This window comes from Scyliorhinus torazame, chromosome 22 (genome assembly GCF_047496885.1).
Source record: "Scyliorhinus torazame isolate Kashiwa2021f chromosome 22, sScyTor2.1, whole genome shotgun sequence".
NCBI lineage: Eukaryota > Metazoa > Chordata > Chondrichthyes > Carcharhiniformes > Scyliorhinidae > Scyliorhinus > Scyliorhinus torazame.
The window spans coordinates 104,859,688-104,885,508 of record NC_092728.1 but is presented as its reverse complement, the minus strand read 5'-3'; the positions used below and the strand labels follow the sequence as shown (position 1 = coordinate 104,885,508).

The following is a 25,821-nucleotide window of genomic DNA, read 5'->3' as shown; positions in this document are numbered from 1 at the left end:
CTAATTTAGTGGAATTTTTTGAGGACATTAACAGTGCGGTAGATAACGGGCAGCCAATGGATGTGGTATATCTGGATTTCCAGAAAGCCTTTGAAAGGTGCCACACAAAAGGTTGCTGCATAAGATAAAGATGCATGGCATTAAGGGGAAAGTAGTAGCATGGATAGAGGATTGGTTAATTAATAGAAAGCAAAGAGTGGGGATTAATGGGTGTTTCTCTGGTTGGCAATCAGTAGCTAGTGGTGTCCCTCAGGGATCAGTGTTGGGCCCACAACTGTTCACACTTTACATAGATGATTTGGAGTTGGGGACCAAGGGCAATGTGTCCAAGTTTGCAGACGACACTAAGATAAGTGGTAAAACAAAAAGTGCAGAGGATACTGGAAGTCTGCAGAGGGATTTGGTTAGGCGAAGTGAATGGGCTAGGGTCTGGCAGATGGAATACAATGTTGACAAATGTGAGGTTATCCATTTTGGTAGGAACAACAGCAAAAGGGATTATTTAAATGATAAAATATTAAAACATGCTGCTGTGCAGAGAGACCTGGGTGTGCTAGTGCATGAGTCGCAAAAAGTTGGTTTACAGGTGCAACAGGTGATTAAGAAGGCAAATGGAATTTTGTCGTTCATTGCTAGAGGGATGGAGTTTAAGACTAGGGAGGTTCTGCTGCAATTGTATAAGGTGTTAGTGAGGCCACACCTGGAGTATTGTGTTCAGTTTTGGTCTCCTTGAGAAAGGACGTACTGGCACTGGAGGGTGTGCAGAGGAGATTCACTAGGTTAATCCCAGAGCTGAAGGGGTTGGATTACGAGGAGAGGTTGAGTAGACTGGGACTGTACTCGTTGGAATTTAGAAGGATGAGGGGGGATCTTATAGAAACATATAAGATTATGAAGGGAATAGATAGGATAGATGCGGGCAGGTCGTTTCCACTGGCGGGTGAAAGCAGAACTGGGGGGCATAGCCTCAAAATAAGGGGAAGTAGATTTAGGACTGAGTTTAGGAGGAACTTCTTCACCCAAAGGGTTGTGAATCTCTGGAATTCCTTGCCCAGTGAAGCAGTAGAGGCTCCTTCATTAAATGTTTTTAAGATAAAGATAGATAGTTTTTTGAAGAATAAAGGGATTAAGGGTTATGGTGTTCGGGCCGGAAAGTGGAGCTGAGTCCACAAAAGATCAGCCATGATCTCATTGAATGGTGGAGCAGGCTCGAGGGGCCAGATGGCCTACTCCTGCTCTTAGTTCTTATACTGTGAATCTACCCTCTGAAAACTGGCCTAATCCAATTAACTAATTAACAAGCTCCAGCTGCAAGTACCTACAAGTAGAACCTTTGTTTAAAGCTGATTGAAACTTCACCTTCTTCTAAACCAAACAGCAACTTTTAAGTTAATGAACTAAATAAAAGAACAACTAGACTTTAGATAAAAATGAATCCTTATACTCCCTCAGTCACCAAACTCTCAGTATAGCACTCAAATGCACCAAATTCACCACTCCTGATCAATATTTATCCCTCAACCACCACCACCACCACCACCAAAACAGACGGCCATTTTCACACTGCTGCTTGTGGGAGCTTGCTGGGTACAATTTTGCTGCTGCATTTTCTCCATTACAACAGTGGCAGCGCTTCAGGATGACCGGAGGTTGTGCAATAGAACCAACCACAAGAATTTATTTCTTTAATGTAGGTTTTGCGGTTCATCTGAAAGACTGCAGCTCAAGACGGTGCACACTCCTTTGATATTGCACCAACCTGGATCACGTGTCCACATCTCCAGAGTGGAATTTGAAACTACGATCTTTGAATCCATAGAATCATAGAATTTACAGTGCAGAAGGAAGCCATTCGGCCCATCGCGTCTGCACCAGCCCTTGGAAAGAGCACCCTACTTAAGTCCACACCTCCACCCTATCCCCGTAACCCAACCTAACCTTTTTGGACACTAAGGGCAATTCAGCATGGCTAATCTACCTAACCCGCTCATCTTCAGACTGTGGGAGGAAACCGGAGCACCCGGAGGAAACCCACGCACACACGGGGAGAACGTGCGGATTCCCCACAGACAGTGACCCAGGCCAGGAATCGAACCCAGGTCCCTGGTGCTGTGAAGCAACAGTGCTACCCACATGCTCCCATGCCACTCATCCAGAGATGATGGTGTGTGATATATAGCCAACGCCCCAATGTTTTGATTGTCCAATCACTGATAATAACTAATTATGAATGTGTAAACTGCATTTTCTTCTCAACATTCTGCTGGAATCAAACCAGCATTTCTGTGTGCAAGAGCCGAGAAGGAAATCTACTATACCTTCAGTGTCTTCACTGCCACTGTGAGATTATATTTCTTCCACACTCCCTCGTATACCTCACCGTACTGTCCTCCACCCAGCTTGTGTTTCATCGTAATGTCTGTTCGTTCAATCTCCCATTTGTCATAATTAGGGGAGACTCCGTAAATCGTGGGCTTGTTACGTTTGGGAGCTGGGTAGTGTAGGGTGGTGATAAGTCCATCGGCCACCGTCGAGTGGTGGTGAACAAGCTCTGCCAAGGTGTTGAAACGACTCTCTGAAGATACGTACAGCTGCAAAAAACAAGGCAAGCAAGGGTTACCAGTATTCAAAACACTGGGAAATTCTGTTCAGTTTGGGAAAGGTCAGCGTTAACCTGACTCCGTATTCCTCAGCTCCTACAATGCATCAAAAGTCCATTCCAGCCCTGCCCTCTCCCATAACTGCTCGACTTTGCTACCTTCAGATATATTTCACTGTAAATTCCTTCACTTCCTCTCTATCCATTCAACACTTCAAGGTGCACTTTAATGCAAGGACTACTTTATTAGTGCAGGTTGCTAAACCACATGCCTCCCACAGATATGCACAGCACAAAATGGCCTGGTAGTCAGTACTGAAAGCTGTCAGCAAACTACTGGATGTGTGCTACGTAGATGTTTCCACCAAGAATTAAAACAGCAAAGCCCTTCGATCAGGAAGACCACATACAGATAGTTTTCAACAGCTTTAAATCAGAGTCACGTTGGCAAAATCTTCAGTTGGTCAGAAAATAATTCATTAGAAGGAAACAATGCAGCTCTTCATTATCAAGGATTGTTGTATAAATGTTTACAAGTATTAAAGTTTTTACAGCGTAGAAACTGCAGCTGTTCAAGAAGGCAGCTCACCACCACCGGAGGACATAGGTAGGGTTCTCAATGAATACGTGGTGTGATAGAAATCAGGGAGAAGGACTGTAATAAAATTAAATAAAGTTATATAGACAGAGAGGAGGTTCTTGAGTGGTCTGTCATGCTCAGACAAATCTCTAGGGCCAGATGAAATGTATCCCAGGCTGTTGAGTGAGGCAAGGGAGAAAATAACAGGGGCTTTGGCAATAATTTCCAATTCCTCTCTGGCCACAGGAGAGGTGCCGGAGGATTGGAGGGTAGTCAATGTGGTTCCATTATTCAAGAAGGGAGGAAGGGGTAAACCAGAAGCTACAGGCCAGTCAATTGAACCTCAGTGGTGGGGAAACTATTGGAAGCAATTCTCAGAGACAGAATTAATCTGCATTTGGAGAGGCAGGGATTAATCAAGGAGAGTCAGCATGGTTTTGTTAAGGGGGTGTCTTGTCTGACCGACCTGATTGAATTTTTTGAAGAAGTGACCAGGTGTGTAAATGAGGGAAATGCAGTTGACATTGTCTACTTGGACTTTAGCAAGGCTTTCGATAAGTTCCCACATGGGAGACTGATAGGAATCCAGTGACATTTGGCAAATTGGATCTAGTATTGGCTGAGTGGCAGGAAGCAGAGGGTTATGCTCGAGGGGCGTTTTTCTGACTGGAAGCCTATGGCCAGTGGGATTCTGCAGGGACAGTGTTGGGGCCATTTCGGTTTGTGATTTATATAAAGGACTTAGCCATGAATATGGGAGAGCTGATCAGTAAGTTGTCAGATGATGCGGAAATTGGTGGGGTGGTAACTAGTGAGGAGGACAGCTTTAAATGACAGGAGGATATAGGTGGACTGATCAGTGGCAAATGGAATTGCATCTGGATAAGTGAGTATCCAATTATTTTTTTCCCAATTAAGGGGCAATTTAGCATGGCCAATCCACTTACCCTGCACATCTTTGGGTTGTGGGAGTGAGACCCACGCAGACACGGGAGAATGTGCAAACTCCACATGGTCATTGACCTAGGGCTGGTATCGAACCTGGGACCTCGGTGCCGTGAGGCAGCAGTGCTAACCACTGCACCACCGTGCCTCCCAAAGAGTTTTAGTTATGAAGAGAGTTTGGATAGACTGCAGCTGTTTCCCTTGGAGCAGGAGGCTGAAGGGAGACATGATTGAGATGTAGTTTGGAATTCGCTGCCTGAAAGGGTGGTGGAGGCAGAGACCCTTATAACATTTAAGTATTTAGATGCGCACTTGCGATGCCAGGGCATACAAGGCTATGGGCCAAATGCTGGAAAATAGGATTAGAACACTTGAGCAGTACGGTTGTACAAGTGACTAGCACAGTGGCTTCACAGCGCCAGGATCCCAGGTTCGATTCCTGGCTTGGGTCACCGTCTGTGCGTAGTTTGCACGTTCGCCCCGTGTCTGCGTGGGTTTCCTCCGGGTGCTCCGGTTTCCTCCCACAAGTCCCGAAAGGCGTGCTTGTTAGGTGGATTGGCCATGATAAATTGCCCTTAGTGACCAAAAAGGTTAGGAGGGGTACTGGGTTACAGGGATAGGGTGGAAGCGAGAGCTTAAGTGGGCCGGTGCAGACTCGATGGGCCGAATGGCCTCCTTCTGCACTGTATGTTCAATGGTTGTTTTTGACTGGCGCAGATGTGGTGGGCCGAAGGGCATTTTCTGTGTTGTAAACCTCCATGACCTTCTCAAGGGCAATTAGGGATGGGGAATGAAGGCTGGCTGAGCCAGAGACACTAATCCCCTGAATGAATAAGATAAAACAGGTCATGCAGCCCAATAGATCCACATTGGTGTTTATGCTCCCACACAAGTCTCCTCCCTTCCTAATTATCCGAATCCATTAACATACCCTTCCTATTGGCTGCATGAATTTATCTAGCTTCTCCTTAAATGCATCAATGTGAATCACCTCAACCACTCCATCTGGTAGCAAGTTACAAATTTCCATTCTACTCTGGGCAAAGACATCTCTCCTGAACGCACAGTTGGATTTAGTAGTGATTAACTTAAATGTAGGCGGGCTGGATAGGGGAGTGGACATGTGCAGAGTGCTCATTTGAAGGGTAGGTGCAGACTCGATGGGCTAAATGGCTTCCTTCTGGACTGTAGGGATTCTATTGTTCTTTAGAGAAGGAAATCTATCTATAGATCACTCCTACAGTCATGTGGTTGACTCAGAAATGCCCTCTGAAATGATCTGGCAGGCCACTCAGCTGAAGGGCAATTATAGATGAGCAATAAATGCTGGTCTTACCAGTGATATCCATGTCCCATGAAAGAATAAATGCTTCTAGCCTCACCCACTGAAATGACTGGTGCAGTGACAGTATTTAAATAACTGTGTTCACAGGCACAAATTATCGTTGAGGATGGGACGCCTTTGATTTGATGGGAGGAGCTGGTTCAGGGGAGGAATAACAGCAACTGTAACAGACACAGCATGTAGTGCTCCCAAAATATTTGAAACAGGTTATTAGGTTATTTATTTCACTGCTGTTGGTGGGAGCTTGCACTTTACAAATTGGCTGCCATGTTTCCTAAATTACAATGATGTCCATGTTTCTAAAATACTTCACTGACTTCATTGGCTGTGCTTTTGTGATGTCCTGAGGTTATAAAAATCTCTGTATAACTCACAGATCTTTGTCCTCTTCTCCCACCCAAGGTGAGAGATAGGGATAAATAAGCTCAGGACCACTTATGATGGGGATTTTTTCCCAGCTTATAAAAGCTGAAAATAACTCGACTCACTATAGTTGTTGAGCAGTTGGCAGATTAATTGGGCTTTTTTGGTACTGAGTGGTACAAGAAAAAATAGCTTCTAGAAGATAATGCTGCTTCCAGTCACTGGCCTCAGCAGCCAGGGATTCTTTCAACCAGGGGTGGCACCAGTCGGTTATGCTTAAAGTGGCAGATCCCATCAAACTTGGCAAATAGGCCGAGGCTGGATTGGATTTGTTTATTGTCACGTGTACCGAGGTACAGTGAAAAGTATTTTTCTGCGAGCAGCTCAACAGATCATTAAGTACATGAGAAGAAAAGGGAATAAAAGAAAATACATAATAGGGCAACACAACATATACAATGTAACTACATAAGCACTGGCATCGGATGAAGCATACAGGGTGTAGTGTTAATGAGGTCAGTCCATAAGAGGGTCATTTAGCAGTCTGGTAACAGTGAGGAAGAAGCTGTTTTTGAGTCTGTTCGTGTGTGTTCTCAGACTTCTGTATCTCCTGCCCGATGGAAGAAGTTGGACGAGTGAGTAAGCCGGGTGAGAGGGGTCTTTGATTATGCTGCCCGCTTTCCCCAGGCAGCGGGAGGTGTAGATGGAGTCAATGGATGGGAGGCAGGTTCGTGTGATGGACTGGGCGGTGTTCACGACTCTGAAGTTTCTTGCGGTCCTGGGCCGAGCAGTTGCCATACCAGGCTGTGATGCAGCCCGATAGGATGCTTTCTATGGTGCATCTGTAAAAGTTGGTAAGAGTCAATGTGGACATGCCGAATTTCCTTAGTTTCCTGAGGAAGTATAGGCGCTGTTGTGCTTTCCTGGTGGTAGCGTCGAAGTGGGTGGATCAGGACAGATTTTTGAAGATGTGCACCCCCAGAAATTTGAAACTGCTAACCATCTCCACCCCGGCCCCGTTGATGCTGACAGGGGTGTGTACAGTACTTTGCTTCCTGAAGTCAATTACCAGCTCTTTAGTTTTGCTGGCATTGAGGAAGAGATTGTTGTCGCTACACCTCTCCACTAGGTTCTCTATCTCCCTCCTGTATTCGGACTCATCGTTATTCGAGATCCGGCCCACTATGGTCGTATCGTCAGCAAACTTGTAGATGGAGTTGGAACCAAGTTTCAACTCTGGCCCAGATCATCCGGTCTCTGTATGGTCTTACCACAAAGGTACCCTAGAAGATATGCTTAGGGGACCCCTTGGAAATCCCCATGCACTGAGTACATGGAAGTTTTAACTTCCTTAAAACTCAAAGATCTCGAATAGTTCTGACTCAACTAGCAGAATCGTTACCCAGAAAAGGTTAGATGGGTTAAAACCAGTTTTTAATATCTGGGTAACTATTCCATCCCCACCCCCCAACTCTCCACTGGACCCCTCCCCCCAAATTCTCCATTGGATACCACTCCCAGCTCTCCACTAGCCTCCACCCCTCCTCCCAACAACTCACCACTGGCCCCCCTCAAAAACTCTCCACTGGACTGCGACCCATGTGGCCAATGAAGACCAACAGAAAGTTTGTCAACCACTTGGGGAGTTGACAAGTCCAGCTAGCCTAGTGAATACTCCTGTAACTCTGTCCAGACAAAGAGAGCCAGGGACTCCCATTTCCGTTCAACCAGCTGCACTTGTCAAGGGCGATTCGCCAGTCTTTTATGTGATGCCTCCTGGGGCAGCACCGACTGTTGACCACTCGACCGCTCAAAAGAGTGCCAAGCCTGTGGCAGGGCTATGGAGGTCCGGGAGGACGCGGACGTCTCTGAGCTGATTGACTTTTTTATGGACTCTCTTTCCCTTGTTATCTCTGTTAACATTCGTAACGTCAGTATATGGTTTTTGGGGTAGTTGTAAAGGTGGAGGGGTGGGGTAGCGAAGCCATTTCAAGGAGTGGGCTCCACACGCCACTTGACTGGTTTGGCGTCAATCACATGGGAATGGGACAACCCCAGCCAATGGGCAGTGTGGACCAGGGTTCCGAAGTGTAGCGTTCTGTACCTCTTCGCTTAGTTAACTGCCTTTGTCCTTCATCAATAAACCCCTTTGTCAACTACTGGAATCCTCCAGTGTATGTCTCAAGCCACCATAGGGACATTTAAATTTCCCAGAATGTGGATGGTAGCACCATGAAAAGGGGATGGGGCTTGGCTTCCCCTGATGCTTCTATACTCCAAAGGCAGGACTCCAGGAACAAGGGGTCTCCACATTTCTCAGGTTGCCAGTTTGGAAGTCTGGGCAGGAAACGAGAAGTTCCAGTGCAAGGTAAGTAAAAAGGAACCCATCCTTTGTGGACATTGCGTGGGTCTCACCTCCACAACCTAAAGATGTGCATTGGGGGGGGGGGGGGGGGATTCTTTAAGTAAATAGGAACCGAGTGGCAATCTGGCAGTGATTGAAAATTTGGCCCATTGTTAGACACAAACTTTCCTGCAATCTACACAATGATGTGATGTTAATATGCAGCAAGTGCAGAGTCTAAAATGTAAGGGCCAAGATTGTGCATATGAGGTATAATGAGTCCACATATGCAGGGAAGCATCTCAGTTGTATGGACACCGACATCACAAGCAAGATCTCATAGGTTTCAATAAAGGGGCTTGCAATCATAGCGTCTCGTCTTCCAGGCAAGCGTGTTAATACAATGAATTACTTTGAAGTGCAGAGTCATATTTGGTACATTGCAAGAGACCACAAACTGCACTGGCTATTATCAGAAACACTGGCCAAGGCAGCACTAGAACCTGCTGCCAAGAGTGTCAGTGTTTCTAACATCCACCTGAGGCAGCAGGGGGAGAGATAAGGTCTCCGTTTATTGCTTCATCCAAAGAACGGCACTTCATTCAATGCAGTCCTCCCTCAGTTGGGCAGTTTTAAGATAACCTCGATTACGGTGCTCAAGTGTTGGAGTGAAGGGGATTGAAACTACAAGACTGAATCAGGTGGAAGTGTGACTAACTAACGCCAAGTCACTCCAGGCTGAATTTCCCTGTAATTCTGTTGAAATACTTGAAATCAGGGGAAAGTTTCTAAAAAGAAAAGATCTGAATTTTGACGGGGTGAACCATGAGCCAAAAACAATTTTCACTCTCGCCCACACATTAGTAAAATGTAATCTCACCCCCTACAAACAGTACAATCTCCTTTAATGACAATAACATAATCAGCAGGAAGGAATCCTATCAACTACACGGACAGTCGAATGCTCCTGACTGGAACCACAACTATTTAAATACTAAACTTACTGCGTGAGTCAGTGTAATTGTTTTTCTTCCAAACCAATGTCGAGTTCAGGTCAAACAGTGTACTGGAAGAAGCTTTTATATGAAATGTTTTATTTTTATTTTTTGAGGCCATGCACTCGAGTGCAACCTCGTTACCTCGTCTTTTTATTAGCCTCAAACAACTTATATTTATGACGGCAGTTTTATAGCTGAAAAAAAACCATTAAAGGCACTTTGAGGATTGGAATAAACACATAGCACGCCAAAGGAAAGCGAGGTAGGGTTGACTTGAAATCTCAAAACATGAGTTGACGAGAGTTTCAGCAGGACATGGACTGGAGGTTCGGACAGGGGTAGTTAGCGCCAAGGCTGTGGAAGCTCAGTGTTTGCCTGGAGGAGGACACTATTGTGTTGCAAGAGGAGGTTACAGATAGGAAGGGGTAAGGTTATAAAGGAATTTAGTCACAAGGCTGAGAATATTACATTTCAGGTATTGGAGGACCTTCTGAAGCCAATGTAGGTGAGTTATGGATAACAATTTGTATTCCTCTATCACATTTAACACAATACAACATTTCAAGAGGGTGGCACAGTGCCCCATGGCGCCGAGGACCCAGGCTCGATCCCAGCCTTGGGTCACTGTCCATGTGGAGTTTGCACATTCTCCGTGTCTGTGTGGGTCTCACCCCCACAACCCAAAAAGATGTGCAGTGTAGGTGGATTGGCCACGCTAAATTGCCCCTTAATTGGAAGAAAAGAAGAATTAGGTACTCTTAAACATTAAAAAAAAAATATTCCGAGGCACTTCACAGAAGCATTATCGAACACGATTTGGAGTCAAGTCACAGAAGGGGGTATTGAACATAGAACATGCAGCGCAGAAGGAGGCCATTCGGCCCATCGAGTCTGTACTGACCCACTTAAGCCCCGCCTCCACTCCATCCCCGCAACTCAACAACACCTCCTAATCTTTTTGGTCACTAAGGGCAATTTATCATGGCCAATCCACCCAACATGCACGTCTTTGGACTGTGGGAGGAAACCGGAACACCCGGAGGAAACCCACGCACACACGGGGAGAACGTGCAGACTCCGCACAGACAGTGACCCAGTGGGGAATCGAACCTGGGACCCTGGCGCTGTGAAGCCACAGTGCTATCCACTTGTGCTACCGTGCTGCCCAAATTAGGACAGTTGGTCAAAAAGGAAGATTTTTAAAGACTGTATTTACAGAGGAGAGACAGGCAGAGAGGTCTAGAGGGAATTCTAGAACTTCGGGCCCAGGTACTTGAAGTCATGGGGCGTCATTCTCCGACCCCCTGCCGGGTTGGAGAATCGCCGGGGGCTGCCGTGAATCCCGCCCCCGGCGGTTGCCGAAGTCTCCGGTACCGGATATTCGGCGGGGGCGGGAATCAGGCCGCGCCGGTTGGCGGGCCCCCCCGCTCGATTCTCCGGCCCGGATGGGCCGAAGTCCCGCCGATAAATTGCCTGTCCCGCCGGCGTAAATTAAAGTACCTATTTACCAGCGGGACAAGGCGGCGTGGGCGGGCTCCGGTGTCCTGGGGGGGGGGGGTGGGGCACGGGGCGATCTGACCCCGGAGGGTGCCCCCACGGTGGCCTGGCCCGCGATCGGGGCCCACCGATCCACGGGCGGGCCTGTGCCGTGGGGGCACTCTTTCCCTTCCGCCTCCGCCACGGTCTCCACCGTGGCGGAGGCGGAAGAGACTCCACTGCGCATGCGCGGGAAACTGTCAGCGGCCACTGACGCTCCCGCGCATGCGCCGCCCCGACAGGGAAACTGTCAGCGGCCGCTGACGCTCCCGCGCATGCGCTGCCCCAGCATGTCATTTCCGCGCCAGCCTGCGGGGCAACAAAGGCCGTTTCCGCCAGCTGGCGGGGCGGAAATCCCTCCGGCTCCGGCCTAGCCCCTCAATGTTGGGGCTCGGCCCCCAAAGATGCACCTTTGGGGCGGCGCGATGCCCGTCTGATTGGCGCCGTTTTGGGCGCCAGTCGGCGGACATTGCGCCGTTTGGGGAGAATTTCGCCCATGGTTTCCAACAGCCACCTCGATATGCCAGAACCAGAATTGGAGGAGCACAGGTCTCGGAGGGCTGTGGCACTGGAGGAGATTACTGAGATAGGGAGGAATTTGAAAACAAGGACAAGAATTTGAAACAGCGTAAATGAACTGTGAGCCATTAAGTAAATCAACTTGCTGTAGGATATCAGCAGCAGAATTTTCAGTACGGTGAGGTTTTATGAAGAATGGGAGGTAAAGTAGGGGGTGATAATTTAGGACGGAGACACAAAGAAATGTTTTCACTCAAAGGATTGTGACTCTTTGGAACATTCTATCCCAGAAGGCTGGGAATGCCCCACTGTTGCATATATTTAAGGCTGACAGAGACAGATTTTTGGTCTCTCAGGGAATCAGTAATATCTGTGAAGCAAGCAGCAAAGTGGAGTGGAGGCTAAAGGTCACCCAAGATCGTATTGAATGGCAAAGCAGGGTCGAGGGGCCAAATGGCTTACTCCAGTTCCTATTTCTCACAGCACTGAAGTAATCATTCAGGAGAGGATTTGGCAGACTGAATGAGGTGGGGCGACAGGTGACTTTTTCTGCAGAGGTGGGAGTAGGCAGTTTTTGTGGTCTCTTCCTTTTTCCAGCCAAACTGAGTACTAAACAATTTGGGCTTTGAGCTCACGTCTCCAGATCGTTAGTTCAGGCTTTTGCATTACTAGCCCAGTGCCATAACCACTACTCTACCGCACCCTCTCAACCAGTTGCTGTTCAAAATCAGACACTTGGGCCAATTTGAGGTGGACTATTTGCGTTAGATCAATTGGCATATTTTTTTTACTGAAATAGGAAAATAATAATAATCATAATAATCTTTATTAGTGTCACAAATAGGCTTACATTAAAACTGCAATGACGTTACTGTGAAAATCCCCTAGTCGCCACACTCCGGCGCCTGTTCGGGTACACTGAGGGAGAATTCAAAATGTCCAATTCACCTAACAGCCCGCCTTTCAGGACTTGTGGGATGAAACCGGAACACGCGGAGGAAACCCACGCAGACGAGGAGAGAAGCCGGGAATAGAATCCGGGTCCGTGGTGCTATGAAGCAACAGTGCTAACCACCGGGCCGCCCTAATACTGAAGTTTTCCTGCAAGAGAAAATGCTCAAGGGTTAATTTAGAATGTAAATTAAACACTTTTTTTTTCTTTTTTAAATTGTTTTTTAAAAAAAAGTTACAGTTACCAATTCATTCCAATTAAGGGACAATTTAGCGTGGCCAATCCACCTAGCCTGCACATCTTTGGGTTGTGGGGCGAAACCCACGCAGACACGGGGAGAATGTGCAAACTCCACACGGACAGTGACCCAGAGCTGGGATCGAACCTGGGACCTTGGCGCAGTGAGGCAGCAGTGCTAACCACTGCGCCACTATGCTGTCCTTGTGTATTAAACGCTTAAAACAAACGTGCAGGGCTTCTGGTGGCGTTCGCGAACAGAGCAGCCGCAGCACAGAGGCTCCCGCAGATCCACAAATCGCGGCTTTTTTTGGGGGTTTTGCGGCGGGTTCTTAAAAAGAATTAAAGCCCCGCGAAATCAGCCCTGCCCAGGCGCCAAAGCTCCATTCAACGGAGCTGAAGAGAAAAAGAAGAGAGACTGGTCCTGGTCAGTGGAGCAGCTGCACGTGGAGGAGGAGTGGGGATCGCAACAGTAAACTGCCTGAAGATCGGGGCACGGAGAGGATAAGACAAAAACAAAATAATAATCATTTTTATTTAACTTTTTTTTCTCCCCCCTCTTTACAAAACTTTTTTAAATTTCTTTTTATTAAAAAAAATTGTTTTTAAAAGGAGAAAAAACCCTGGGGGGGGGGGGGGGGGGGGGGGGGGGGGGGGGGGTCTCTTCTTCGCATCAAAATCCAGGGAAAAAAAGAGAAAGGCACATAACAGAAATATGCCTGCAAACAATAATAAACCGGGGGGACGGTGAGATGCAAGAAGGAGCAGCAGCGAAGGCGAAAGAAAAAGGCAGGAGCTGCAACCGCGCAGGCAGACGACCCCATGGGGCTAGGCGGAGGTTCAGGCGAACCAGGAAGTGGTAAAGCTGGCGAGCCGAGCAGCGGAGCAGGAACAGGACGCGGCGACCATCCCCCTCCCCATGCAGGGGGAGGAGTGGAGAAGCCTGCTGAAAATGGAGATAAACGCCATAAAGGAGGAGATAAAAACGGAGATAAACGCCATGAGGTTGGCTCTCCGGACGGAGCTCCACACAAGGAGATGCTGGCGGGCTGGCGGAGACAACGCACAAAATGCAGCGAACCATCGATGGCCTGGAAATGAAGGGTGGAGCGGAGGAGAAAACGATTCAGGAGTTGGAGAGGGCCGCCTCAGACCAGAGCGACAGGATGGTAACTCAGCAATGGTGAGTAAGTGGATGGGAGAGGAGGAGGGAGCGGCGTGGAAGAGATTAGAGAGGGCGTCCTGTAGGGGGACTAGCCTACAGGCTATGGTGACAGCCCCATTGCCGTTCTCACCGGGGAACTACACCACAAGCCCGGTGGTGGTGGCTACACTGAAGATTTGGGGACAGTGGAGACGGCATAGGGGAAAGACTGGAGCCTTGGGGGGGTCCCCGATAAGAAACAACCATAGGTTTGCCCCGGGGGGAATGGATGGGGGATATGGAATGTGGCAAAGAGCAGGAATAACGCAACTGAAAGATTTGTTTGTGGATGGGAAGTTCGCGAGTCTGGGAGCGCTGACCGAGAAATATGGGTTACCCCAAGGGAATGCATTCAGGTATATGCAACTGAGGGCTTTTGCGAGGCAACAGGTGAGGGAATTCCCGCAGCTCCCGACACAAGAGGTGCAGGACAGAGTGATCTCAAAGACATGGGTGGGGGATGGTAAGGTGTCAGATATATATAGGGAAATGAGAGACGAAGGGGAGACTATGGTAGGTGAACTAAAAGGGAAATGGGAAGAAGAGCTGGGGGAGGAGATCGAGGAGGGGCTGTGGGCAGATGCCCTAAGCAGGGTAAACTCGTCGTCCTCGTGTGCCAGGCTAAGCCTGATTCAGTTTAAGGTATTACACAGGGCGCATATGACTGGAGCACGGCTCAGTAAATTTTTTGGGGTGGAGGATAGGTGTGAGAGGTGCTCGAGAAGCCCAGCGAATCATACCCATATGTTTTGGTCATGCCCGGCACTACAGGGGTTTTGGATGGGGGTGACAAAGGTGCTTTCAAAAGTAGTGGGGGTCCGGGTCGAACCAAGCTGGGGGTTGGCTATATTTGGGGTTGCACAAGAGCCGGGAGTGCAGGAGGCGAGAGAGGCCGATGTTTTGGCCGTTGCGTCCCTAGTAGCCCGGCGCAGGATATTGTTAATGTGGAAAGAAGCCAAGCCCCCGGGGGTGGAGACCTGGATAAATGACATGGCAGGGTTTATAAAGCTAGAGCGGATTAAGTTCGTTCTAAGGGGGTCGGCTCAAGGGTTCACCAGGCGGTGGCAACTGTTCGTCGAATACCTCGCAGAAAGATAGATGGAATGGAAAAAAGGCAGCAGCAGCAGCAGCCCAGGATCGGGTGGGGGGGGGGGGGGGGGGGGAGGAACCAGAAGGACTCTCAGGGTTGTTAATATATACTGTATAATATGTATACGTCGTTGCGACAGATAATTATATATTGGACTGTTAAATTATATTTTTGGAGAGTGTTACTTGTGATAAGGCAGTTGCCAATTAGGGTTAGTTTTCATTTTTGTTATTTATTATTTATTCATTTTTTGTTTATAAAATAGGTCATTGTTATTTGTGTTGTTATAATATTGTGTAAAGGATGCACAATGTACTGTGTTGGTTGACCAAAAATCTTCAATAAAATATTTATAAAAAAAAAAGGATGGTAACTCAGGAAACCGAGGTGAAAAGGCTGGTAACGACCCAGGAGAGCCTAAGAGGGCAAGTGCAGGACCAGGAAAAAAGGTGCAGATGGCAGAATGTTAAAATAGTGGGTCTGCCAGAGGGGATGGAGGGCAGAGACCCAACAGGCCACATCACCCAAATGCTGGACAGGCTAGTGGGAAGGGAGAAATTTTCAAACTCCCTAGATATCGACAGGGCGCACAGGTCGCTCCGACCCAGGCCCAAAGCCGGGGAGCAGTCCAGAGTGATTATCATGAAGCTGCACAGGTTCCAAGACGGAAAAAACCCTGAAGAAGGCCCAGCAGGCGAAACCGAGCATGTGGGAAGGGAAGATCATAAGGGTGTACCAGGACATTGGGGCGGACCTGGCCAAAAGAAAGGCTGAATTCAACAGGGCCAAATCAGCACTCTACAAAAGTAATGTGAAATTTGGGATGTTATTCCCGGCCAAATTCTGGGTAACATTTGAGGGAAGGAGCCATTTTTCAAACACCCCAGCGGCAGCGGAGGAGTTTGTTAGAGCGAACAAACCGGGGGAGTCACAGCCGCAACGGCCATCATGAAAGCGACGGGGATGGAAAAGAAAGAATCGGAACAAGAGCAGCGGGCAGACCGCAAACAGAGACAACACGATCACGGACTGTACACACGTGTTTGGTTACTGCGCGGGACTGTGCGGACTCGTTCCCAGGCTCATTCCATCTCTCAATGCAATGGGGCGGAGCAGAGCAAGATGAACGAGGTGAGACAAGGGCTAGCAAAAGGAAGGTAAAACAGGACCAGAGCAGGGCAAGTACTGGGAGGGGGGCCACCATGCCAGTGAGGACGGCCAACACGGGAGGGCAGAAAGAAAGGAGGGCCGCGCGGCGTGCCTCTCAGGGGAGAGGGAGCGCTTGGCACAAGGGGGGGGGGGGGCAGAAGGGGGAGGGGGAAGAACACATGGGGGGGGGGGACAGAGGGACAGGGACTATGGGGGGGGGGAAGCGGAGTCGGGGGAGAGCGCAGAACAGAAGAGAAGCAAAGAGAAGGGTGAGGTAGATAAGCAGCACCAACACAGGCCTCGGCGAGCATGGAGCAGGGCGAGGAACGAAGATGGCGCCACAAACAGCCACTCGGGAGGGTTGCAGGGCGGAGGGAGACCCTGGAGTCAGGGGCGCAGCCACGTGGCGTACACACAGCTGGTGGCCATGTTGGGTGCCCCTGGACAAAAGGAAACCCCGGAGCCCGACCTCATGGCGAGAGCGGCGACCGTGGCCATTTGGGACGGCCCCCTAACGAAGGGAAACCCCGGAGTGCAGGGGCGCGTCCACCAGGTACATATGGGTGATCCTGCAGGACCGGGGGTTCGAAAACCCCCCACCAGGATTGTTACCTGGAACGTAAGGGGACTCAATGGCCCGGTGAAAAGATTCAGAGTCTTCACCCACCTAAGAAGCCTAAAAGCAGACATAATCTACCTTCAAGAGACACACCTGAGGGAGAAGGACCGACTGCTGGTAAGAACGGGCTGGGTGGGACAGACATACCACTCATGCTACGGGACGAGGGCTAGGTGGGTGGCAATATTAATTAGAAAGAGGACAAGTTTACAGAAACCAAGACAGTTACGGACCAAGAGGGACGGTACGTCATGGTCAGTGGTGTACTGGAAGGGGCACCGGTCTTACTGGTAAATGTGTACGCTCCCAAATGGGACGACACAGAATTCATAAAGAAGACCATGGCAGAAATCCCCGACCTTGACACACAGACTGATCATGGGGGGCGACTTGAACTGTATACAGGACCCACTGACCGAACGATCAAACCCCAGAGCAGGGAAAAAGACTGGCATGGCTAGGGAACTGGGAGCATTTATGGAGCAGATGGAGGCGGTGGACCCATGGAGGTTCCTGCACCCATGAGAGAAGGAATTTTCATACTTCTCACAAGTACACAAGGTATACACCCGCATCGACTTCTTTGCAGTGGGGAAATCCCGGTGCTTCCAGGGATCACGGGAACGGAGTACTCCGCGATCGTTAACTCTGACCACGCTCCACACTATATGATGAGAGGTTGGAGACATGCCGTGCCCAGCGCCCCACATGGAGACTGGACACGGACCTCCTGGCCGACAAGGCCTTCTGTCAAAAAACATCGCGGACCATAGGCGACTACGTTTGTAACAACCAAAACGGAGAGGTCTCACCCTCCACGTTCTGGGAGGCACTGAAGGCCATGATTAGAGGCGAGATCATAGCCTACAAGGCAAGCAGAGATAGTGAAGAGAGGGTGGCTAGGCAACAACTGATGGACTCCATCCTGGAAGTCGACAGAAAATCCTCCGAGGCCCCGACTGTGGAACTGCTTGTGGAGAGAAAAAAGCTGCAAATGGATTTTAACCTGCTATTCGCTAGGAAAGCAGTGTACCAACTTCGCCAGACATGGGGGACCTTCTACGAACACGGAGACAAGGCTGGCCGCCTATTGGCTCATCAGCTGAGAAAGCAGGCAGCCACAAGGGAAATAGCGCAGGTAAAGTATAGCAGAGGCAGACTGGTAATGAAAATGAAAATCGCTTATTGTCACAAGTGGGCTTCAAATGAAGTTACTGTGAAAACAGAACCAAAGGAGGTCAATCGGGCATTTGAACATAGATCATACAGCGCAGAAGGAGGCCATTCGGCCCATCGAGTCTGCACTGACCCACTTAAGGCCTCACTTCCACCCTATCCCAGTAACCCAACAACCCCTCCTAACCTTTTTGGTCACTAAGGGCAATTTATCATGGCCAATCCACCTAACCTGCACGTCTTTGGACTGTGGGAGGAAACCGGAGCACCCGGAGGAATCCCACGCAGACACGGGGAGAACGTGCAGACTCCGCACAGACAGTGACCCAGATGGGAATCGAACCTGGGATCCTGGCGCTGTGAAGCCACAGTGCTATCCACTTGTGCGTTGAGACCTTCTACCGGGGACTGTGCGCCTCCGAGCCCCCCAACGGGGACGCGGGGATGAAAAAGTTCCTAGATGGACTGGAACTACCAGTTGTGGGGGAAGACAGACAGGGGGAGCTAGAAGCACCAATAGACCTGGGAGAAATCATGGAGAGCATCAGCTCCATGCAGGCGGGGAAGGCACTGGGACCCGTCGGGTTCCCGGCAGACTTTTACAAAAAATTTGCACCAGTCCTGGCCCCACACTTAAAGGACATGTTCGCGGACTCACTGGCAAGGAGCACCCTGCCCCCCCACGCTAGCGCAGGACACAATTTCACTGATACCCAAAAAAGATAAAGACCTGACGGAATGTGGATCATACAGACCCATTTCACTGCTGAACGTGGATGCGAAAATACTCGCAAAGGCCCTGGCCAAAAGGCTGGAGGGCTGTGTACCAGAGGTGGTCGCAGAGGACCAAACCGGCTTTGTCAAGGGTAGGCAGCTCACAGCGAACATCAGGAGGCTGCTGAACGTAATAATGACCCGCTCCGAGGAGAGAACACCAGAGGTGATGGTCTCCCTGGACGCAGAAAAGGCCTTCGACAGAGTCGAATGGAAATACCTCCTCGAAGTATTGGGCTAGGAGCGGGGTTCACCACCTGGGTGAGGCTCCTGTACAACGCTCCCAAAGCGAGCGTCTGAACTAACACCACCAGCTCTGAATACTTCCAGCTGCAGAGAGGAACAAGACAGGGCTGCCCCCTGTCCCCACTCTTGTTCGCGCTAGCCATCGAACCCCTGGCGATAGCCCTGTGGGACGCGAAAAGTTGGAAGGGAATCCTGAGAGGAGACAGAGAGCACAGAGTCTCACTCTATGCAGATGACCTGCTCGTCTATGTCTCGAAGCCACAGGAGGCACTGACGGCAATACTACAAATGCTGAAAGAGTTTGGAACCTTCTCGGTCTACAAACTTAACTTGGGCAAAAGCGAGGCATTCCCAGTGAACCCAAACGGGGCAGGGAGAGAGCTGGAGGGGCTCCCGTTCAAAACAGACCAGAACAGATTCCGCTACCTGGGGATCCAGATAGCCAGAGACTGGACACAGATCCACAAGTGGAACCTGACCAGCCTGGTGGAGGAAGTAAGAAGAGACCTTCAACAGTGGGGCTCACTCCCACTCTCCTTGGCGGGGAGAGTGCAGACGATCAAGATGAACATACTGCCAAGGTTCCTCTTCCTGTTTAGATCCATTCCGATCTTCATCCCCAAGGCCTTTTTCCAAAACGTAGACAGTCTAATCATGGCGTTTGTGTGGGGGGTAAGAACCCGAGAATTCCCAAACAGACACTGCAAAGAAGGAAAATCAAAGGAGGTTTGGCCTTACCAAACCTACAATACTACCACTGGGCAGCAACGGCAGAAAGAGTTGAGGGGATGGGTACAAGAACTCGACACAGATTGGGTACAAATGGAGGAGGCATCCTGTAAAGGAACGACCCTCCACGCCCTGGCCACAGCAGCACTCCCATCCTCCTCAACAAGGTATACAACGAGCCCAGTGGTAGCGGCCACGCTGAGAACGTGGACCCAGCTCAGACAACATTTTGGGATAACTAAAATGTCCCCCATGGCTCCCATATGCGCAATCACAGATTTCCCCCAGCCATGCCAGATACCACCTTCAAAAGTTGGAGACGGGACAGGGGCACATTGACGGTCGGGGACTACTACGTAGGGCACAGACTGGGGACACTAGATGAACTGATGAGGAAGTGGAGGCTAGCAAAAGGACATCAAATGAGACACCTCCAAATAAAATACTTCCTCCGCAAAGAGACGGTAGGGTACCCCTGGTCACACTACTAGAGGACCCGATAGGCACAAGCAACGAGAAGGGTGGGCTATGTGGGAAAATATACGGACAGCTACTGGACAGAGCCCGGACTCCACTGGACAAGATCAGACAAAAATGGGAGGACGAACTGGGGACAGAGGTAGGATGGGGAATCTGGAGCAAAGCACTGAGCAGGGTGAGCTCCATCTCCTCCTGCGCGCGAGGCTAAGCCTAATACAGCTCAAAGTGGTGTACAGAGCGCACTTGACCAGAACCCGAATGAGCGGGTTCTTCCCGGAGGTGGAGGACAAATGTGAGCGGTGCCAGAGGGGCCCGGCCAACCACACCCACATGTTTTGGGCTTGCTCCAAGCTTGCTGGGTTCTGGACAGCCTTCTCCGAGGCAATGTCCAAGGTTGTGGGGGTGAGGGTGAAGCCATGCCCAATAGTGGCAATCTTCGGGGTATCGGAGCAGCCAGAGCTACACATGGGGAAGGGGGCCAACGCCGTCGCTTTCGCTTCCCTCATCGCAAGCCGGAGAATCCTGCTCGGCTGGCGATCGACAGCATCACCCACAGCTGCAGACTGGCTCGCTGACCTCTCGGAATTTCTCCACCTGGAGAAGATTAAGTACGCCATCCAAGGGTCAGAGTAAGGCTTCCTGGATGCTTGGGGGCAGTTTGTTGGGCTGTTCAAAAACCTGTTCGAGGCCAGCAGTGAGGAGTAACCCGGGGGGGGGGGGGGGGGGGGGGGGGGGGGGGGGGAATGTGATGTGTATATATATATATATATACAACTGCTTATAAATATGGGAGATGCCAATAAAAAGATTTAAAAAAAAAAAACCGTGCACAGTACAGCGGATTCTGGTTAACATCCATATGATCAGTAAGCCAAATCAAGAATGATCATTGCAGTCTCCCATTTTTACTCCTATGAGGCACTTTTAGCAACGGTTCTGCATCCCCGCTGGGCCTTTCTCTTTACAAAAAATTAAATGCTGTACTCCACAACATCAATTTTTTTCTTTAATTCACAAAATGTTACTGTAAGCTGAGCTGCTTGCGATCCTGGTGATCAGCTTTATTGAACAGCTGAGCCAGGTCCTCTTCAACAACACACTGGAGTAATGTGAGAAAGCCTCAGGTTGCATTCCTGACGGAGGCCTCCCTCAGCAGGTTCTGCTGCAATCTTTATGTTGATGCCCATCTTAAACAGACTTGCAGACTTCAGCTGACATGCTCCAATAACCAGTCAGGACACCGGTTATGTTTTCAGCTTGTTTCTAGCTAAATTTCAAATATGAAAAAAAAACAATTCAGTCAGCAATTGCAGCAAGTTGAGAAAATGCTTAAACTAGCTGTGTACAATGGATTACAATAAAGGGATGGAAGCTGGAGAGGCCAGGAGGTGGGGAGAAATGACTGAAGAGGTTGAAAGAAAATAAAAATTTGCATTAACATAGTGCCTTTCACAACGGCAGGACGTCCCAAATCACTTTACAGACAACAGATGACCATTGAAATGTAGCCACTGCAACGCCAGTGGGCCCTGAGTTACGATGAATTACTCAGAGCAGTCAGCATGTGTGTAGCTTAGGGAAGTGAAACTACAGCGATTTCCACATTAATCACGACGCTGTTGAAACAGTGTGGTACATTCTTTCAAATGCCGCTAATGCAGATTGCTGAGTTTAAGAGAACATTAATTATCTAATATTCAAGTTCTAGGAGATCTTTTGAAGGAGCCCCTGGTGGTGTTGTATTTTGAAACTCCAGCATCTCTTTGGAGGGATGTTTGTAATCACCCAGGTACATGTTGGCTTTTGATTGATCAAACAAACCATGGCTGTCTTTTTGCAGGTACGGCATTCACCACCTCCAGTCATACATTTTCTTCTTTTGAAACTCATTCTACGTAATTATTTTTATCCTTTTTTTACCCAATTGAAGGTGCACTGCAATGCAGACTGGGCAACACCAGAGCAAAGGATGGCAGCACAAAGGCCCTGATTAAGTGGCTTTCACAGCAAGGCTATTCTACCGAACGGTCTTGTTGCATCAATAAACATAATATATTAACCATGAATAAACACCCACTTCAATTTTTAAAATTATTTCAGGACCGCATTTCATAATCCTGTGGGAATGAGCTACTGGAATGACAAATACATTTCTAAATGTGTCTACATTTTTTTAAAATTTAGAGTACCCAATTATTTTTTTTCCAATTAAGGGGCAATTTAAGGCGAAACCTACGCAAACACGGGGAGAATGTGCAAACTCCACAAGGACAGTGACCCAGAGCCGGGATCGAACCTGGGACCTCGGCGCCGTGAGGCAGCAATGCTAACCACTGCGCCACCATGCTGCCCTAAATGTGTCTAAATATAATGCACAGTCCTGGGTGAGAACTCCAAATACAAGTTAATGATTTTGCTGTTGTTTTTAACCTGTACTGAAGACACACAGAAGTGGCAGACTGTATGATTCTCTCAAAGGAGCAGTGATTTCAATTCTAGAGGCAACAAATATAGGAGCTGAACAACTTGAAAAGAAAATTAAAAATAAAGCACTTCCATTTAATACATATCTGCCTAATGAATGGTGAAGCATGTTTGAAGGGCTGAATGGTCTCATCCTGTTTCTACAGAGCACTTTTTACGTCCCCAGAATGTTTCAAAGTATTTCACAGCCAATTAGATGCAAATGGTTTCCGAGACCCTATAATCTTCATACTCGAGATTTGAAAGAATGTGTTAGTCAGCTGTGCTTTTAATGTGACCACTGCTGTAAACTACACTAGCTGTTCCTGCAAGCGAAGTGTGGCTCAGACGCTTTGTAACAAAGCTGCCCGTGGCAAAGTTAAATCAAATCAGTCCTGAAAGCAGGGTCACCGGATTCGAAAGCAGTACTAGAAATTCTTTTGAATTAGGCAGAGCAACACATATATTTAACCCAGATCAAGATGCACTAATGCAGCCAGCACATCTTCCACTGACAATCAATGGAACAGGAGGAAAAGGTAACAAACCCAAGCCCAGTGTGTTACCTTGTACTTGCATCTAAGATAGCCACATAATGCAGAAGATCATGAAGAACAGAAATAGATTCACTTAAGAACCAATTTGGGGGAAACAGAGGTGCTATTCCTGAACTCCAGCTTTGCATCATTTAGGAGCATCTAAAACTAGAGGGCATAGGTTCTTAAGGTGAAAGGGGAGAGATGAGACCAGAGGGGAAATTTCTTCACGCAAGAGGGTGGGGAGTATCTGGAACGGGGGGGGGGGGGGGGGCTGTAAATATCTATGACTCTAAGCAAACATATTCAACATAAATGTGAGGTATTACGTTTTGGCAGGTAAAATAAAGAGGTTGCACATTATAGAATTTACAGTGCAGAAGGAGGCCATTCGGCCCATCGAGTCTGCACCAGCTCTTGGAAAGAGCACCCTACCCAAGTCCACACCTCCACCCTATCCCCATAACCCAGTAACCCCACCCAACACTAAGGGCAATTTTGAACACTAAGGGCAATTTATCATGGCCAATCCACCTAACCTGCGCATCTTTGGACTGTGGGAGGAAACCGGAGCACCCGGAGGAAACCCACGCACACACGGGGAGAATGTGCAGACTCCGCACAGACAGTGACCCAAGTCGGGAATCAAACCTGGGACCCCGGAGCGGTGAAGCAATTGTGCTATCCACAATGCTACCGTGCTGCCCAATGTAGAAAATATATAGAAAATAAGAATCTAAAAAGGTTAGAGGAGGAAAGGATCTCGGAGCATCAAGTCATTAAAGGTAACCCAGGTTGACACGGGGATTTAAGAAGCAAACCACGCATTTCTAGAGCGATATGTTACAATCCCTGTAGATACCGATAATGTTTAAAGAGACTTGAAGCCCCAGTGACAAACTCAAATGATAACAATCTTTTACTGCAACAAACTAAAATCATAGAAACCTTACAGTGCAGGAGGTGGCCATTCGGCCCATTAAGGTTGCACCGACCCACAGTAAGAGCATTCTACCTAGGCACACACTCCAACCCCTATCCCCGTGATCCCATAGCCCCACCTAACCTGTACATCTTTGGACTGTGGGAGGAAACTGGAGCACCCGGAGGAAACCCACGCAGTCAGGGGGAGAAAGTGCAAACTCCACACAGGCAGTGACCCGAGGCTGGAATTGAACCCGGGTCCCTGGCGCTGTGAGGCAGCAGTGCTAACCACTGTGCCACCCTGCCACAGCATCAACCTAACATTACTTACAAATCAAGCCCCTCGCCCATAACCTCCTAAATGACTGAAAACACCCTGGGCTGGATTCTCCGTTCCTGAGGCTAAGTGCCGACGTCAACGGAGGATCCGTGGCGTAACACGACGGGAAAATCGGCGCAAAACCCGCACCAATTCCGCTACCGGTGAGGGGCTGGCACCGGCGCCGCGTGAAACACCTGGGGAAGGCATGGAAAACGGGAGAATCGCTGGGTCCGCGCTGCACATGCGCAGGGCTGACAAGCTGCAGGTGCGCATATGCCTACACCCCCCCACACACGCATAGATCGCGCTAGAAAAGATGGTGCCAGCTGTGCTGGACCGCATACCCGCCCACCCTAACCACAGCCCACCTCCTGGCCACCCGCCACCACTACCCCCCCCCCCCCCAGCCCTGGCAGAAGCCCCCCGACTAGCAGCACAGATCTCGCCCCAGTGTGGCTGTGCTGGACACTGACCACACGCCCCCTCTCTCCCTCCGCAGCTGCTACGCCAGACTCATGACCGCTGAGACCACATGTGGCCCGCGCCGTCAGGAACTTGGCCTATTGGAGGTGAAGCATCGCGGGCATTCCAATGGGGTTGGCGACTACGCGCCGCACGCGTCTCAATGACGCCGATTTGGAGAAACTGCCGCCTGCTGTCATTTCGGCGTCAGGAGCCATTCTCCCTGCACTGTCACCCAAGCCGGGAATTGAAACTGGGACCCTGGCGCTGTGAAGCCCCAGTGATAACCACTGTGCTACCGTGCTGCTCTTGATGCCAATGCGTTTTGCCAGAAGATTACTATCCAAAGCACTGGAATGAGACACCAACAAAGTGCGTGTCAGCCTGGCCTTCCTGTAGGAGATTTGATGGGGGTGGTGGGGGGTTTGAAAAACATTTTTGCTATGAATGTAGCGTCAGGATCTGCACATGCAGCCGTGGAATGACTATTCCAGTGCAAACCAGTTTCCAGTCCCCTGACAACCCCCTGCAAAGAATTTTATCAGGCATTCCTCTCCCTAAATAGTTGGGATCAAGCAATTGCAGAACCAGTAGTCAGCTAATCTCCGAGGTCTCGGCAAGTGCAGACGGCTGAAGGCAGTGCTTTTTTTCTTCCCTTCTACATGGTTTCCTGCGTCACTAGAATAAAAACAATGTCTGTTGACTGCACAGCTGCAACCAAATCCTCCAGCGCTTCCCGACATTCCCTTCAAATATCAACACCACCGGGGACCAGTGCCATGGCCTAAGACCCTCCCCCACTCCCATCACATACTTGACATGTGTTACTTTCGAAATTCTGACAACATTTCCAGCTACACCACAGGTGACTATTAATTTTATCAGTATCCCCATTTGAATCTAATGAATAATGGACCTCACCGAACTTGAAGGCAACTACTGAACATACTCTGCTTTCAAGCTTCACCCAAGTTCAGATGCCTGGCTGTGAACTTAAATTAGATGCATAAAGTTTGGCACCTCGCTTTTAGTGCTTCGGAGGAAAACTGTGCTGGAGTGATGCCAGTTATTGCCAGCTCTCCTGCTAATAACCAGCATGTTCAGGATGAGGAAACAACACTAAGCAACGGAATATATTTTTCACAGCAAACCTGGTGCCACCAAACTGTTAGTTTTCCCACTACTACTTCTAGACATAGCTACTGAATCCAGAATTCCTGGTTTACAAA

The 25,821-nt window shown here is 49.1% G+C and overlaps 1 protein-coding gene across 5 annotated transcripts in view; it reads right to left on the bottom strand.

Annotated features, from left to right (window-relative positions):
• Window positions 1–25,821, bottom strand: part of abl1 (c-abl oncogene 1, non-receptor tyrosine kinase) — a 229,113-nt gene that overhangs the window by 41,798 nt on the left and 161,494 nt on the right. For all 5 annotated transcript variants that reach the window (XM_072488806.1, XM_072488807.1, XM_072488811.1 and 2 more), the window contains exon 4: window positions 2,319–2,591. In XM_072488806.1, the coding sequence (XP_072344907.1) occupies window positions 2,319–2,591 (273 nt within the window). The remainder of the gene's footprint in view (window positions 1–2,318; window positions 2,592–25,821) is intronic.